At 39.8% G+C, this 17486-nt stretch overlaps 1 protein-coding gene across 1 annotated transcript in view; it reads left to right on the top strand.

Moving 5' to 3' along the window:
- LOC127442762 (uncharacterized) overlaps window positions 1-17486 on the top strand; it is a 62284-nt gene that overhangs the window by 7652 nt on the left and 37146 nt on the right. The window contains exon 5 of the mRNA XM_051700931.1: window positions 6623-6682. Coding sequence (XP_051556891.1) covers window positions 6623-6682 — 60 coding nt within the window. The remainder of the gene's footprint in view (window positions 1-6622; window positions 6683-17486) is intronic.

Raw genomic sequence — 17486 nt, 5'->3', positions numbered from 1 at the left:
TGGTGAGCTTTTAAATTTGAGTGTGAAAAACTGTGGATGGCAATATATTAAGGGTTAAAGGAATATTCCGTGTTCAGTACAAGTTCAGCTCAGTCGACAGCATTTTGTGGCATAATGTTGATTACCACAAATTAATTTAATAAAAGCAAAAATCTGGGTTTCCACCCACTTTTTGCGCTGTTCTGTTATCGACAAAGTGAAAATGCGTAAAAAACTTTTTTGCAAAAATTGCTGTCTCCTGCTTGTTTCCATTCAAATGGCATTTTACCGATAAAATGGTGTTATCGTCATTACAGCATTCTTCAAAAAAACTCTTTGTCGCATACGTTTTGGTTTAGCACAAAAGAAATCTATCCTTGAGCCGTTTCCATATAGAACTACCACACCTGGAGACGCGAGTTCGAATCCAGGGCGTGCTGAGTGCCAGTCAGGTCTCCTAAGCAACCAAATTGGTCCGGTTGCTAGGGAGGGTAGAGTCACATGGAGTAACCTCCTCGTGGTCGCTATAATGTGGTTCTTTCTCTCGGTGGGGTGCGTGGTGAGTTGTACGTGGATGCTGTGGAGAATAGCGTGAAGCCTCCACACGCGCTACGTCAACAAGCCACGTGATGAGATGCACGGATTGACTGTCTCAGACGTGGAGGCAATTGAGATTCGTCCTCCGCCACCCACATTGAGGCGAGTCACTACGCCACCACGAGGACTCAGAGCGCATTGGGAATTGGCCATTCAGAATTGGGGAGAAAAGGGGAGAAAAAAGAAAAGAAATTGGTCAGCTTACTGTCATTTTAATTGCACATAATTGCAATAGTAGGAAATATCAGAAGATGACATAACAATGGAGAAGTAGCTCATCTGTATCTGGGATTATTAGAAGAAGTTGATTGGAATACCTGGGAAAATACAACAGAACTGGTGGCATTAGTGAGCCTGTAATCCTATATTACACTCTCGAATTAAAAATATAGACAATCCGTTCACGTTATGTAATTTTATTTGTCCCGGCAGAAAATATGTTGTGAAACATAGGGCTAGCGTGTCCGAACAACACACAAAAACTTCCACACTCCTCATACGCAACAGCCAGCGTTATCTGCAGCCATGTTTTTAAAGAGATGTTGGTAGGGGTGCACCAATCGACCGGCCACCGATCTAAATCGGCCGATCTTCGTCTTAAATCTGTGATCGGCCGATTGTGCCCAGATTTCTTTTAAAGCACGCAGCACGCATACACTGCTACTCTAATGCAGTGTTTCTCAACCTTTTTGACTCCAAAGCCCCACACTGTACAAGACAGTATTTGAAAGCCCCGATTATGATTATTTTATTATTTCTTATTTTAAGTCATCTTGCAGCCCCCTTGGAAGTCTGCTGATGCCCCCTAGTGGGCCCCAGCCCCCTGGTTGAGAACAACTACTCTAATGAATGACGCTTGCTCAGCCTGTGAAGCATGACAGTGTGGAGTTGTTGGCAACTTTTAAGCATTAACGAATTTAAACGTTAAGACATCTAGAGTTGTTACGGTAGTAATTCTAACTCGCTGCACAGTGAGCACGGAGAGGATAAAGATACTGCTAACTGGTATAAAAATGAAATAAACCACAAATAAACATGCAAATACAAATCTGAGTTTACGGGATGCAACGTGAGTCGTGACAATAAGACGTTGTGTGGAGCGAGACTGTTTGGCCGAGAACACCCGAGGAGAATTTTCCCCTGTTGCATCCACATTGCCAAAAGTAACTACCGTAGTGACATATCTAGTATCGACCATTTTTCTTCTGATGTGGTCGTGATCAGCGTTACACGAGCTTTGGCTGTTAATGGTTTAAACGACAGCGTTTTTGGATGAATGGAACTCTAAAGGAAACTGGTCCCTGAACAGTTTAAAAAGCACCTTATTTCATCCTTCCTCAGCCCTCGAAGGCAGGATTTTCCCGTTTTCGGACGCAGTCTGTGTCTTCGTGTTACAGCTAGTTTGTTTACAAATGGCGACTGTGGAGCTCCTCTCCTTTCTCAATGCTTTGAGCGTCATAGGTTTTTGACCAATCACAGGCTGCAGCAGCTCCCACAGTCCCTATACGCCCCCAAAGTACGTACTCCAGAGTAGGAGCTAAAAATCCCCCCAAAACGTCTATGAGGAACTATAGTTCCTGTAGGTGCAAAAGCGACAAAAAGTACTAGTCCCGGGAGAAAGTACCTAAAACGTGCTTTAGTACTGCCAGTCACTCATCCCAGCGCTATTCTGTAAGGATCCCAATTTAAACCAGATTAATGCTGGTTGCAATACCACTAATAACAGATATAAAGGTTTAACCTTCAATCACACATTTGCTTAATAAGTAGTGATTTGTGTTACAGTGAAACGCCAAAGACCGTAAACAAATCATAGATATGATTTCACATTGGAGCAGTTTTAGAGCTTGTAATGTGTTTATATACACTGGTGGCCAAAAGTTTGGGATAATGTACAGATTTTGCTCTTATGGAAAGAAATTGGTACTTATATTCACCAAAGTGGCATTCGAATGATCACAATGTATAGTCAGGACATTAATAACGTGAAAAATTACTATTACAATTTGAAAAACTACTTCAAAGAGTTCTCATCAAACAATCCTCCACGTGCAGCAATGACAGCTTTGTAGATCCTTGTTATTCTAGCTGTCAGTTTGTCCAGATACTCAGGTGACATTTCACCCCACACTTCCTGTAGCACTTGCCATAGATGTGACTGTCTTGTCGGGCACTTCTCACGCACCTTACAGTCTAACTGATCCCACAAAAGCTCAATGGGGTTAAGATCCATAACACTCTTTTCCAATTATCTGTTGTCCAATGTCTGTGTTTCTTTGCCCACTCGAACCTTTTCTTTTTGTTTTTCTGTTTCAAAAGTGTCTTTTTCTCTGCAATTCTTCCCATAAGGCCTGCACCCCTGAGTCTTCTCTTTACTGTTGTACATGAAACTGGTGTTGAGCGGGTAGAATTCAATGACGCTGTCAGCTGAGGACATGTGAGGCGTCTATTTCTCAAACTAGAGACTCTGATGTACTTATCCTCTTGTTTAGTTGTACATCTGGCCTTCCACATCTCTTTCTGTCCTTGTTAGAGCCAGTTGTTCTTTGTCTTTGAAGACTGTAGTGTACACCTTTGTATGAAATCTTCAGTTTTTTGGCAATTTCAAGCATTGTATAGCCTTCATTCCTCAAAACAATGATTGACTGATGAGTTTCTAGAGAAAGCTGTTTCTTTTTTGCCATTTTTGACCTAATATTGACCTTAAGACATGCCAGTCTATTGCATACTGTGGCAACTCAAACACAAACACAAAGACAACGTTAATCTTCATTTAATGAACCAAATAACTTTCAACTGTGTTTGATATAATGGCAAGTGATTTTCTATTAATTATTTTGGCACTTTAGTTTAATCCCCTTGTGTTTTATTTCAGTACAATAAAAAACGAAGTGTGTTTTCTCTGGAGTTTTCTTGTAGGCCAGCATCCACTTCAGACTCTCTGTGAACTAAAACGACCATAAATAACAGGTTTACAGGCTGGACGGTGCAGATTCACTTTTTTTTTTTTACCAACATGTCAATCACACAGGATTTTTTTATTAATTTTTTTCACCCAATTTGGAATGCTCAATTCCCAATGCGCTCTGAGTCCTCATGGTGGCGTAGTGATTCGCCTCAATCCGGGTGGCGGAGGACGAGTTTCAGTTGCCTCCACGTCTGAGACCGTCAATCCGCGCATCTTATCACGTGGCTTGTTGAGCGCGTTGCCACGGAGACATAGCGCATGTGGAGGCTTCACGCCATCCACAGCGGCATCCATGCTCAACTCCCCACACACCCCACTGAGAACGAACCACATTATAGCGACCACGAGGAGGTTACCTCATGTGACTCTACCCTCCCTAGCAACCGGGCCAATTTGGTTGCTTAGGAGACCTGGCTGGAGTCACTCAGCACACCCTGGGATTCGAACTAGCGAACTCCAGGGGTGGTAGCCAGCATCTTTTACCACTGAGCTACCCAGGCCCCCAGTCGCACAGGATTAATATAAAATGGGTTATTTTTACTGGCCATTTTGGTAAAAGATGGCATAATCTTTACCGGCACACGAACCCATATAAAGTCTGGAAAACTTCAATCAAGAATAATATCGTTGTCTTTAAATAAACTGATTCAGTCCAAGTGTTTCTCTCCGCTGTGATGTTTTGTTTGAGGACAAATGTGATACTAAATTATTTACGCTAAAGAAAAGTGTTTCCAAACTAGTTTTTCATGACATTTGACGTATCGACATAGGATTATGTGCTAAAGTTAAACTAAAAAAACATGTTGACACTTGTTAAATTCTAGCGGTAATTTGCATTTCCATCCGATTAATTTTGATGCGCTAAACCTTTTTTCGCTGAAAATCCTTGGATGGAAACATAGTTAGTGAGGCACTTACAATGGAAGTCAATGGGGTCAATAATCTGTAAACATTAAAATACTCACTGTTTCAAAAGTATAGACACAAGACATAAACAATATGTGTGTTAACATGATTTTACTGTCATAAAATCACTTACTAACCACATCTGTGGAAAGTTATAGACAATTTTACAACTTCGTTGCCATGACAACATAATGCCATAAACCCTAAAACCCTAGAACAACTGTAAAAACAACTATTTACAGCTCAAATAATACGTGAGTTTTAACAGAAGAATTAATGTAAGTGCTTTTATAAAATTATAAACTTCACATTTCTGCCTTTTAAACCCTCCAAAATTTGACCCCATTGACTTCCATTGTAAGTGTCTCACTGGAACACACATTTTTGCTTTTTTTTAAAGAAAAGGAGGGACGAGTCTAAATTAATTTTGCTGTTAATCAACATTATACCACAAATGCTGTCGATTTGAGCTGAACTTGTGTTGAACCCGGAATATTCCTTTAAAGACATCCGTATCTGCAGTGACGACATTTTGAAGAGACTCAAAAAATAAAAAAAGCGAATAATTTAATAAGTTAAGGTAACTTTACAACTGACATACATTAGTAAAATAACGGGTTTTCGTTTAGTTTTTTTACATGGCTACTTAGGCTAATTGAATTGTTTGTTTCTTTGATGCTTGCATCTATTCCTTCGTTTCATTACTATTTGTTTATTCCCAGCTCTGATTCATAAATTTTGTCTAGCTTTTTCCAGCAGAAGTGCTTGTCAAAGGCTCATCAGTGTGTTTGCTAAACCACAAATGTGCATTTTGAATGCACTTCATTTGTTTACTGATGATAAACGCTTCCTATTTGCAGTTCAAAGAGAGAGTTTGATGCCTTCCTTTAAGATGCAGTATGTAAGATTCAGAAACCGTTTTTATTAGTGACACCTGTGGCCGTTAAGTGAACTGCAGCAGCTACCTGTTGCTCACGCTCGTGCACACACTTCATAGGGACGCGAGCGAGCATCGACCAAAACAATGACGTAACATACAAAGAGACTGAACGTGATTCACCGACATCATGCTGACAGATGAGGTAGCATAATTAAATTACACAGTTATGATTGTTTTAATACAAACTTTGAGACTAAACTAAAACTACTTATCAGCTAACATAGCATACTGATACACACATACAGCTACATACTACCGAACTACACCAGACTGTTTACTGCTGCACTGTTATGTTGCACTATTGTATGTTTCGTGTGTCATATGTTGTACTACGATCAAGAAACCAGCGTATTTGCTTAAATGTATCCTGCATACCTGACTTTTAGTATAAAGAGAAGATCGTTGAAATTATTTGAAAGTTACGAAGCAAGGTAGCTTGCGATTCGTCAGTGTTAGCAGGCAAGATCAAGTTAGCTAAAATGACACAGATCAATCCTTATGGCACTATATTTCACATGCTTTGCAGTTATGTAAGTTTACCTGTCCAATAAGAAGAACGCCAATTCAGGGTCGGTTTTGATCCCCAAAACCGAACGAAGGTCCCTCCGGGAATCAAATGCCCTGCCGATGTTCACTCTAGTTTTGCTCGACTACGATCACGTTCCCGCTTAGCCAGACGGGATTCAGTAGAAGGCTCTCGGGAGCGCGCATAAATGTCACATCCTTTGGATTTTCCCGGCAAAAGTGACCCGCTCCCTTCACATTAAAATCAGTCTACAGGCTTTAATAGGCAACCTAGGTAGTCCGGGAAGGGCTCGTTTTTTAAGTTGCGTTACAAGCCGTTCACACATTGGAAAAAAATAAGACGAATATTACATGAAAATTGTTACATATTGCACCTTTAAATGTCATTTTCATGGTCGTTTGTTATGATAATTGTGAAAGAACTTGCACTTCTTCAAAGCCACGTTTAACTAACGAATCTGGGAGGTACGCCGCATTTGTGAATCCAGAGGAAAGTTTTCGGGAAGGCCCATTTTGCGCTCAAATTACTCCCAATTTATGCACAGATTGATGAAAGTTTCATGAATGAGGCCCCTTGTCTTTAAATGTTGTGATTTTGAAAATATCCACAACTTTTGATTGTCAAATGTAATATACAACAATTTTGAATTTGCTTTTCCATCTTCCACTGTTTTTATTTGCGGTGTCTCCTGCTCTTTGTCCATCAGGTCCAGAGATGGAAGATCAGGATAGTTTCAGCGCTGGAATAATAGGTACCGCTGGAGAGGGTGAGAGACATCTTCATACCAGCACCAGTCCAACTAACTTAAAGTTGAAGTGTGTAACTTCTAAGATGTTAAAATACTTTCTCCTATCCCAGCTTAATATGCAGATATTAAGGTACATTTTCTTGAAAACAGTACACACTGTGTCTCTGTGGCACTATAAGGTTTTTGATGACCCGTCCAGCCCGAAACAACAACAACATTGACTCAGGCAATGGCTTGAGTTTGGGGCGGGACCATCTGTTTGTTTGATCAACATAAGACGCCCCCGTATTCATTTATTTTTGCAATCTCATTCAGAATCACACACTTCAGCTTTAAGTAGTTTAAAAACAAAAGTAATTAGCTACACTACAAGCTACTAACAAAGTAACCTCATGCAACCCCACGTCCTCATATGAGGACGTTGAATTTTGGTTTCTGTACGCTTCACATAATTTAAATTAATTTAAACCCGCTGTCCTCAATTCAGGACACTCTAGGCCAGCGCTACTCAACACGTGGGCGGCATGCAGCCATCTTTTGACGCCCACGTGATGTTGTCATCATGTTTATCAATTTCAAGTATGCATGAATTGGCAGGTGTCCATTGTCAAGGGTATTTACAGTAATTCTCTGAATTGCAGCACAAAAATAAATGTTCTCTCTGGCTGCAGTGCACAGTGATGTAACGAATGATGCAACGAGAGCAACGGTAGGACTGCGTGCGCATTTAAATAAAGAGTTTGTGTGTGTGCAAACCCGTTTGAATAGCTCATGAGAGATACATGCTTGTCGCAATAACTGGAGTTACGGAAAACACAATAGTTTAACCCAGACTTTTCCTTGAGCAGAATATCGCACTAGAGATTGCTAAGCTTTTTCGAAAAGGGGAGAGAGCGCATTCGCATGTGTGGTTGCCAGATTGGACAAATTAAGTGTAACATTGGGCGGAATATTTCCAATTTGTGTACGTACTGTATAAAGCTCTGATTGAGGGTTTGCGTCTCTTATCTACAGGGTAGCAGGGTTACGTTTAAAATGTATTACACTATAGATTACAAAATGCATGCTGTAAAATGTCATTTGTAATGTATTCCGTAAGATTACTCGAGGTCAGATACAAACTCAAAATACTTATGATTACTTCTTCAGCACTGGCAGATTTTTTTAACTATAACCTCCTGAGACCTGAGCGTGACTGTATCATCCAATCACTGCCAACCATGTTAAAATAAAATGATACATTATAAATTCTGAATCTATGTACTGATTATCATTGTCACATGTCTGTCAAACATGTTGAGTGATCCAAACATCATCTGCAGCCTGAAACTGAACTTTTGATCAGATTTTAGGAGTGAATGCACTTAACTGCATAGAGAGCTATAGGATGCTCCCTTGCTTCCTGTTTAGTGAATGACTTAACCTCCAGTGTGCTGTCTGTCTGCACTGATCTCAGAACAGTTAGAAATGCACCTTATTTTCATCCTAACTCCATATAAAGCCTCTGACAGCTTCAGCTTTTGGATGAACCCATTGATTCTCAGTGTGATAATGCACAGTGAATATAGGATATTTTAAGTGAAAATGAGCATACAGTCCACACAAGTGGTCGTTGTGTTTAGCGTCATGGCGTTTCTCGATAAAACGCTAAAATTTAAGAAATGGCATATCGGATGAAACTAGAGACTCTAATCTTTTGACTCAAACAGGTTTCAGTGTAAAAACTTAATGAGGTTTCTTATCAGATGTAGTTTTGTTGGTGTTTCTCCCAAAGACAAACTTCGCTGTGATCAGCACCATGTTGTTTTGTCACATAAGTTTAACCCTTTACTGACAGCACAGAGTCTCCTGAACTGAGATCAGTTGGTTTAAATGAATTGAAATTATGCATAGCCGATAGCAAAGACAAAACACAATGTTCACACAGAAGGATGCAGGGTCAAACAATGTTGAAGACCTGTGATCTGTTACTCCCCTACCCTGCTTATCTTGCAACCCTGAGCATGTTAAAAGTTTGTGGAAGTGTGTTAGGTCCCAATGCAAGATCATTGAAATATCCAATGGAAAAAAACGTTTTCAGAATGAATGAGCCATGGGCTATTAGCCATATTGCACACAAAGCTGGAAACGATTTCTCGGTCAGCTTAAATCTGATTGGCTGGTTCTATGGAACTTCCACGAGTAGGACGCACACAGGACGTTTCATCAGTCTGCCTGGAAGCTGAGTTGTGTTCACAAGGTTCTGCGTTGATGTAATGAGCGCTTTTGAGGATGAAATAATCACAGAATTTGCCCAAGTTTGCCAGTTTTAGTGACTTCAAATCTTGAAAAGGTATTCAGTTTAATTTGAGGCACGTTGCAGAAAGTGAAGCGGATATCCACGAGCAGAGCTGCATATTCTTCTTTGTTTACTTAGTTATGTCTCTTATGTCTCTTAACACTTTAAGCTCGGATGGGCCCACAAGAAAACAATATAATCATCAATATATTAATAACTACAGTCTTGACCAACACAAAATAGTTGTCATTTGAAAGAATAGAAGCTCTACTTTCCAATGCATGTAGACATTATGACCAAAACTGAACAAGTGCTTTGAAATTTGCAGACAAATCAGAAGTGTTCAATTTTGATAATTTATAAAAAAAGAAATATTGCACTATATATATTATTGCAATCAGTAAAAACATCAATCTCATCAAATAGTCATGTGTCATATGTTGTTGGAAATCTCTCAAAGAGGAGAATACAACCAGCCTATTTGTTTTACTCACAGACAAAAATATAGCGAGTAATAGCTAAGTATATGTCTTTGACAATTATATTGGTGTTGCTTATATGCCGCGTTTTCACTAACAACTTCACGAAAAATAAACTGAACATAAAATATTACATACCATTAGAGGAGGTGATTATCTTTCAAACGAGTCCACACACAAGGTAATCAGATGCATAGATCATTAGATAATCCACATGAAGCACAATGTTACATATGGCCACCAGGAGATGGCGCCAAATACATGATGCAGACTCAATGATAACTCAAATGGCACAGAATGAAACTCATTCTGTGAAATCTCATTACTAAAATCATGTCTGCATGCTATACAAACCTTTAGTCATTGTTGTGTTTGCATGTGTAATTAGTTCTTATGTACAATTATTATGTTTTATTTGTTTGGAGACGTTTTTGGACACTAAGATAAATTATTTTTGTAATGTTATAACTTTTGATTGCTTTGTCGTATCAACACAAAATTTTTCAGAGCCACCTTATTTACACCCAGAGATATATAATATCAAATCAGAAAAATACGAAATTTGATTTTTCAGCAGTTTCTTAGGCTGAGATTCTCATGTCATAATCTGTATCATTAAAAAAAAATTATATGTTTTTGGTACAATGGTACCAAGCACTTGACCCTCCTGTTTTTTTGTGTGTTTGTTTGTTTTTTTGAGTTATAAGCCTTTAATTTTGGGTATGCCACTGAAACAGGAAATCTTTAAGAACACTTTCAGAGCTTAAAGGGTTAAGGTTTTTTGTACTGTACTTAGACTTTCTACACATTTTCTGTCTCACAATTTGTTTTCCCCTATGTCGTCATTTATTATGGTACGATACACCTCCGATAACCCCCATCCTTAAACACTCCGTAATGACAGAACCAACTGTTATTGGTCGCTTAACATGTCAGTTAGCTTTTCCTGTCAAAATGGGCGGTTCTTGGCCAAGACATTTGCCACAGTCATAGGACTAGCTATGCAAGACTAATTAATCTTTGACAGTGACAAAAGAACTGATCATATCCAGTGCTGTCCAGTCAACTAGACAAGTACTGTAATCTTCTGCATATTGAAGATAAGCTTATTCTGGCCAAGAACTGTTCATTCAGATATAAAGGAAACGTCTGACTGACATGTTAACGTCACGGTAAGAGTTGCCTTTACAGCTCTCAAAAGAAAAACTGCGCAGAACTACACTGTTACGCAATGCACTTTTCTTAAAGAGACAGTACCCATATTAGCTGTGTCATAATGTTTACATGCAAAGAGATTTATGAAACACTAAATTGATCAAAAACTTAATGATATGCAACCAAGGTGAGTACTGCAAACAATTTTTGCCCACTTTGAGAACTGATCATATCTGTTTTCTGTATTGCAAAAAATGTGGTAGAAAGTGGGTTGTGGAAAAGTACTGCGAGCAAGTTGAACTACTACACTTCCACAGTTTTCTTGATGTATCAGCGCTCTGCATAGGAAGTAAATCACTCTAAAATGTGACGAAAATTTGCACTGTGCACCAAAAAAACTTTTGTTATTAGCCACTGGCTGGTAAATATCCAGATTTCTCTCACCAGTGATTGAGTTGTGTAGTGGCGAAAATGAACTTTAGCACTGAGATCTTTCACTGCATGCTGTGTCTCATGAGCCTCACTCGAACAAAATTGACCTTATTTGGCTGCAGTGGGTCCTGAGGTGTCGTGGATCGTGGTGCCACCATCGCTTTAGTTGAGCCATTATATATTTACCTTGCATTTAACCACGCCAACTCTAATTTTGCTTAAACGTTTCCACGGACTGTTTTCACAACATTCTTCATTTTACAGCATGGCTACCGACCAGTGTAACACGCCTGTATGACGTCTGTTGGGAGGTAAAAAGTGTTGCGAAACTCGAGAGCTTGTGGATTTGAATCGAGAACATGTACAATAAATATTTATACTAGATGTTTCTGTATAATGTGTGTCCAAAGATGAGATCCACGCACTGCATTTTCATTCCATAATGTCTCTTTTTTAATCCTTTGGATGAGGTAAAAACAACACGTAACTACTCTCTCTTCAGTTTTCGTCCAACCGTAAACACTTGCTCGCGGAACTGCTGCCGGTTCTCTTAAAGAGACAGTACCATTTTATCACTTGTTATACATATCTATATAAACTCAATGTAAATATTTGTAAATTGTACAAATAATGCATATAAACAAACATGTATCAAAATGTAGTAAGTTTAATAAATGTGTAAATATTTAAAGGGGCAGTCATCAACAAACACTGTAAATATTTAAGAATTTAACAAAAAGGCTCTTGCAGCATCTGTGCAGGGGTTTGGTAAAAATGAAACCTGTATAAAGCCCTGCCCCATAAACCTTTTTATTTTTAACATGGTACTTTTTTATATAATAGCACTTAAATGTTGAATGAATGTAGAATTCTGTTTTCATTTTTAGGTTCCAACCTTGTGAATATTTTGTTTAAAATATGTATGAAATTTTAAACAGTAACATCAGCTTGTATCAGTATTAAAAATGTAATTTAATGACATATACATTGATAGAATGTGAATTTAAGAAATTTTAAAAAGCTAAAATTGTATTAAAATGGTAAAAAGAGCTATATGAAATAAAATATACACTCATACTATAGCGCATGAAGTCATTACTATATATATATATATATATATATATATAGTACTACTAGATGCCCCCTTCCCGGTTTGCTTAATATATTTTTCAGTTGCATTACGCTTACATGTCATTAAAAGTCTGGCGAGTAAAAACAAACATTTATTAGCCTTTGGCGATTCTTTCTCCAATGTGTCCATAGAGGGTTATTTATTAAAAAATGACATGTTAGCCGTTTTTCCACTCTCGGGCCAGTGCGAGCCAGGGATATCAACTGGCCAGCCGGGGTCAACAGCCTTGGACCTTGAGCCGCAAGACCAAAATCGATCTGCGTTCCCACCTTCGGGCCAATAACTCCGCAGCATTGCCCTAAAACCCACCCTTAATATGCCGCTGCGGTGCCATCATCACACACCCCACCCATTTCACAAGCAAGAGGGAAGCTCAAGCTGAGGTATCATGTTATCTAATTATCTAGAATATCGATTTTATATCGAATGTAAACAGCAAGATAAGTTAGCGTTGAAAACTCATCGACTGTAACATAGTGTCCCGAGTGGTCTCTCCGCTAACAGCGGGACGATGTCCCAGCACACCTGGTATGAAAGTTCATGGATCCATGGGAAGTAATTTCTTTTGGCACCACTTTGTCCACTGGGTGTTTTAACGGATTTGAACTGTGGCCGCATTTTCTTTTTTCCCCAAACCTGAACCGTTGTGTGCTGGATACATAACCTGGGAAGTTCAGCGAAACTCCACCTTTGACTTTGAACCCGCCTCACTCCACAGTTGGACTTGTTTGGCCCAAGGGTAATCGGCGGGCCAAAGGCCATTGACCCCGAAAAAGCCCAGAGGAGGCACGATGAAGCCCCGAATGTGACAGTGGGTACGCAACTGGCCCTGGCACGCACTAGCACGCCCTAATTTGGCCCGATAGTGGAAACGCACCTATTGTCTTTTTGCCTCATTAACCCTTTTACGCGCAAGTTTCTCCTGTACTGACATCTGGTAGCACTTTATTTTACAGTACTGTTCAACATTTACGTACTATATAATTACAACAACTATAGTAATTACTAGGTACTAACTCTAAACCTAACCCTGACCCTAAACTTAACCCATATTAAGTACATGTTGTTACCTAATATTACTTGGGTAAGTATACTGAAAGTATACGTACTGTAAAATACAGTCTAACCACAAATCTTACCTTACACTTCACAGCAGATGCACCGGAGGACAAATTATATATTATAAAACATATAATGTGATTTTTAGATGTTTATAATGACTGATTATGATAGATAAGATGCAATCGCTAACGTGATTGCCGGCTATGCGCGCCACCTTGTTTGTTTACATTGCAATGCAGCATGGGATTCTTAGTTTGTCATAGCATAGAAGCATAGAAGTTTCTAAAAACCTAGCCTTTCCACTTTCTCAGCCCCGGAAGTGGTGAGAATGAGGGATGGATGGAATAGGAGAAGGCTTGAGTGGACTGACTAGTTTGTATATTCTTTGTTTGACGTCAGAACACATCGCTGCAGCGCTGTATCAATTGGTAACGGCTTTATACTTTTATTTGGTGATTATTTGAATGTTTGTAACATCAAAAAATAAAGATATTGTGATGTTGAAAAGACTATTTGAGCAGCTGATTCATTATGACAACAGCTTCAGTACCTCTTTGCTTGTAAATGGCAGCATAAATGCAGATCGCACTGGTTTGATCATGTGCGTCTGACCACCAGCCTAGTGTAATCACACCGGTTTGTATGTGTGAAAGGGTTAATATAAAAGAATTATCCTGCTTTATGGCCCATGAACTTTCTGAAGTTGAGTAGCCCTGCTCTAGGCTGTCATTTAAGGGTTAAACTATCAACAAACAGAATCATGTGACAACAACTTGGCATCAAATTCTGTGAAGTATTTCTATGGGAGCAGACCAAACAAAAGTACATCTGGTAAGAAAACCTCATCAGGTTTTGAAATGTGCTTGTGTCAAAACACTAACATCTGTAGTTTCATCTGATGTGCCGGTTTCAGCGCACTGTTACACATGTAGTACTCGTACGAGGACAGTGGGACTTTATCCCCACAAAAGTCAGACTAGCGTGTTTAGATATTTTGCATGACTTTCCACATTTGCAAATCTGTTGTGCATTTTGTTACATTTTAATTGAGCTTTTATTGCATCTCATATGGCGTTCATTTTCATTGGTTAGGTTCACATCATGGTATGTCAGAAGCTGAAAGTTTGCTGTACTCAATAGTTGAAGACAACTCTGACATAGAGGATATGTCAGACGGTGAGGAAATTGACCCAGGGCAATGGAATGATGATATAATCAATGATTACCCTCCACTGGATCATGAAAGCGATGAAGATGGCGAAGATGATGACAATGATCTACCCAGTGGACACCGTGAACAACGTTGGGTGAGCACTGCCTTCACTCCAGACTTGGTGCCGTTCCAGGCTGAAGATAAGACTTTCAGTGATCGACTCGGTTGGCAGCCAGTGGACTATGTTAATCAGTACATCGATTCAGAATTGATGAAGCTCATTACTGATTGTTCAAACGCAACAGCACTGGTTACCACTGGCACACCACTCAACACTACCGTTACTGAGATGTACCATTTATTTGGAGCGTCTATTTTGATGTCATGTGTGCAATATCCAGAAACGAGAATGTTTTGGTCCAATGCTCTAAAAATCCCTGCAATTAGCAACCGCATTACTCGTCACAGGTTTTTCAAATTGAGAAGCAGCCTGAAAGTGGTCATTGACAGTGATGTTCCTGATCAGACAAAGATGGCTGATCGATTCTGGAAGGTGAGGCCATTTCTGGATCGCATTCGCCAAGGCTGCTTGCTTCAATTTCGACCAGAATGCGTGTCGATCGATGAACAGATGGTCTCATTTACTGGTGCCTGTCCATTTCGGCAGTATTTGCCAAGTAAGCCCAATCCTGTTGGCATTAAAAATTTTGTGTTGGCTTCAGCTAGTGGGATTGTGCTGGACTTTCTTGTATATCAAGGCGCAGAAGCTCTGTGTTCACAAGATTTGGTGGGTAAAGACCTGGGTCTTGGGGGCACGGTTGTAGCACATCTGGCTGAATCGCTGCATCCTGGTTCCAAGATCTACTGTGACCGCTTCTTCTCAAACATGAAAATTTTGGATCACATGATTGAGAAGCAGGTGTACGTGACTGGCCCTGTCTTGCAGAACCGGGTAGCTGAGGCACTGAAGAAACTTCCAAATGACAAAACAATGGAACTGCATGGAAAAGGTGCCACTGCGTCAGTTGTCAGGAGAGATGGGAAGGTGTGTGTGCTGAAGTGGTATGAGGACAAACCTGTCTTGATGCTCTCCACTGTCCATGGTGAACAGCCGTATGACACCTATCAGCGTTGGTCAAAGTCAGCCAAGGAATTTGTGACTATCAACCAACCAAGTGTTGTCCATGAGTACAAAGCAAAGATGGCAGGAGTTGACTTTGCAGAACGAATGATATCCTCCTATAGTCTGAGCAGCCGAACCAAGAGGTGGACAATGCGGATGCTCATGCACTTTACTGATTTGGCTTTAGTCAACAGCTGGTTACTGTATCGACAAGACAACTTGGAAAACGGCACAATGGAGTTCCTTGAATTTCGCACGATAGTGGCTCAAGTATACCTAGCTATGACCGACAGCCCTTTTGTACCATCTTTTTATGGGGAGGAAGGTGTTGGTGGTCAGCCTGCCAAAAGATGTCGGTTCACTGCTATCCCACACATTTCGGTCCGGACAATTTCTGCTCGACACCTGCCTGAGATGGTTGAATTGAAAAATCCAATGCGCTGCAGAAGAAAGCACTGCGCCGGCAGATCCCGCGTGCGTTGCGTGTCATGTAATGTGTTCCTGTGCTTGAAAGGAGAACGCAACTGCTTTGCTGCTTTCCACAGCAGCGACCTGGAGTAGTGTGTACTTGTTTGCACTGCAAGTATCTTAACATGTTGATTGTGACGGAAGTTTTGTATTCTGTCTTTTTTTGGGGGGGTTTTGTCCTAGGTCAATTTGTCTTTAATACAGAGACAGTGCTGGGTAGATTACTTATGAATTGTAATCTGTTGGTGATTAATACGGTTGCCCAGGGGTGCACAGCACAACAATATTGGCAAACCAAATAAAAGATGAAAACACAACGTAAATAAACCACAGCACAACAAAATTAAACCACAACATAACACAAAAGCCAATAAATTAAGCAACAATAAAATTAAGCAATAAACAAATTAAGCAATAACACAACCGAAAAGCCACAACAAAATTAAGACACAACGCAACGAAATTAAGCTACAACACAACGGAAGAGCCACAACACAGCATAATTAAGACACAACACTATGGAAAAGCCACAACACAATGAAATTAAGACACAGCACAACAGAAGAGCCACAACAAAATTAAGACACAGCACAACAGAAAAGCCACTACAAACTTAAACTAATAAGTGGAAAAGCCACAGCACAACAAAATTAAGCTACAACAATACAGAATCAGAATTAGCTTTATTGCCAAGTATGCTTACACATACAAGGAATTTGTCTTGGTGACAGAAGCTTCCAGTGCAGAAATAATACAACAACAAGACAGAGATAATAAAAATAGAATAAAAATAAAAAGCTAATAGAAACTATAAGTATATATAGAAGTACACAATATGACAAAAACATAATATATACACCGATCATCCACAACATTAAAACCACCTGCCTAATATTGTGTATGTCTCCATCGTGCCACCACAACAGTGCCAACCTGCATCTCAGAATAGCATTCAGAGATTATATTCTTCTCACCACAATTGTACAGAACGATTATCTGAGTTACCATAGACTTTGCCAGTTCGAACCAGTCTGGCTATTCTCTTTTGATCTGTCTCATCAACAAGATGTTTCCATCCACAGAACTGCTGCTCACTGGATGTTTTTTGTTTTTGGCACCATTCGGAGTAAATTCTAGAGACTGTTGTGCATGAAAATCCAAGGAGATCAACAGTTACAGAAATACTCAAACCAGCCCATCTGGCACCAACAATCATGCCAGGGTCCAAATCACTGAGATCACATTTTTTCCCCATTCTGATGGTTGATGTGAACATTAACTGAAGCTCCTGACCTGTATCTGCATGATTGTATGCACTGCTGCCACACGATTGGCTGATTAGATAATCGCATGGATGATTGTTGGTTCCAGATGGGCTGGTTTGAGTATTTCTGTAACTGCTGATCTCCTGGGATTTTCACACACAACAGTCTCTAGAATTTACTCAGAATGGTGCCAAAAACAAAAAACATCCAGTGAGCGAGAGTTCTGTGGACGGAAACACCTGGTTGATGAGAGAGGTCATCAGAGAATGGCCAGA

This window comes from Myxocyprinus asiaticus, chromosome 6 (genome assembly GCF_019703515.2).
Source record: "Myxocyprinus asiaticus isolate MX2 ecotype Aquarium Trade chromosome 6, UBuf_Myxa_2, whole genome shotgun sequence".
NCBI classification, from domain to species: Eukaryota; Metazoa; Chordata; class Actinopteri; order Cypriniformes; family Catostomidae; genus Myxocyprinus; species Myxocyprinus asiaticus.
This window is presented reverse-complemented; position numbering and strand designations above follow the sequence as displayed.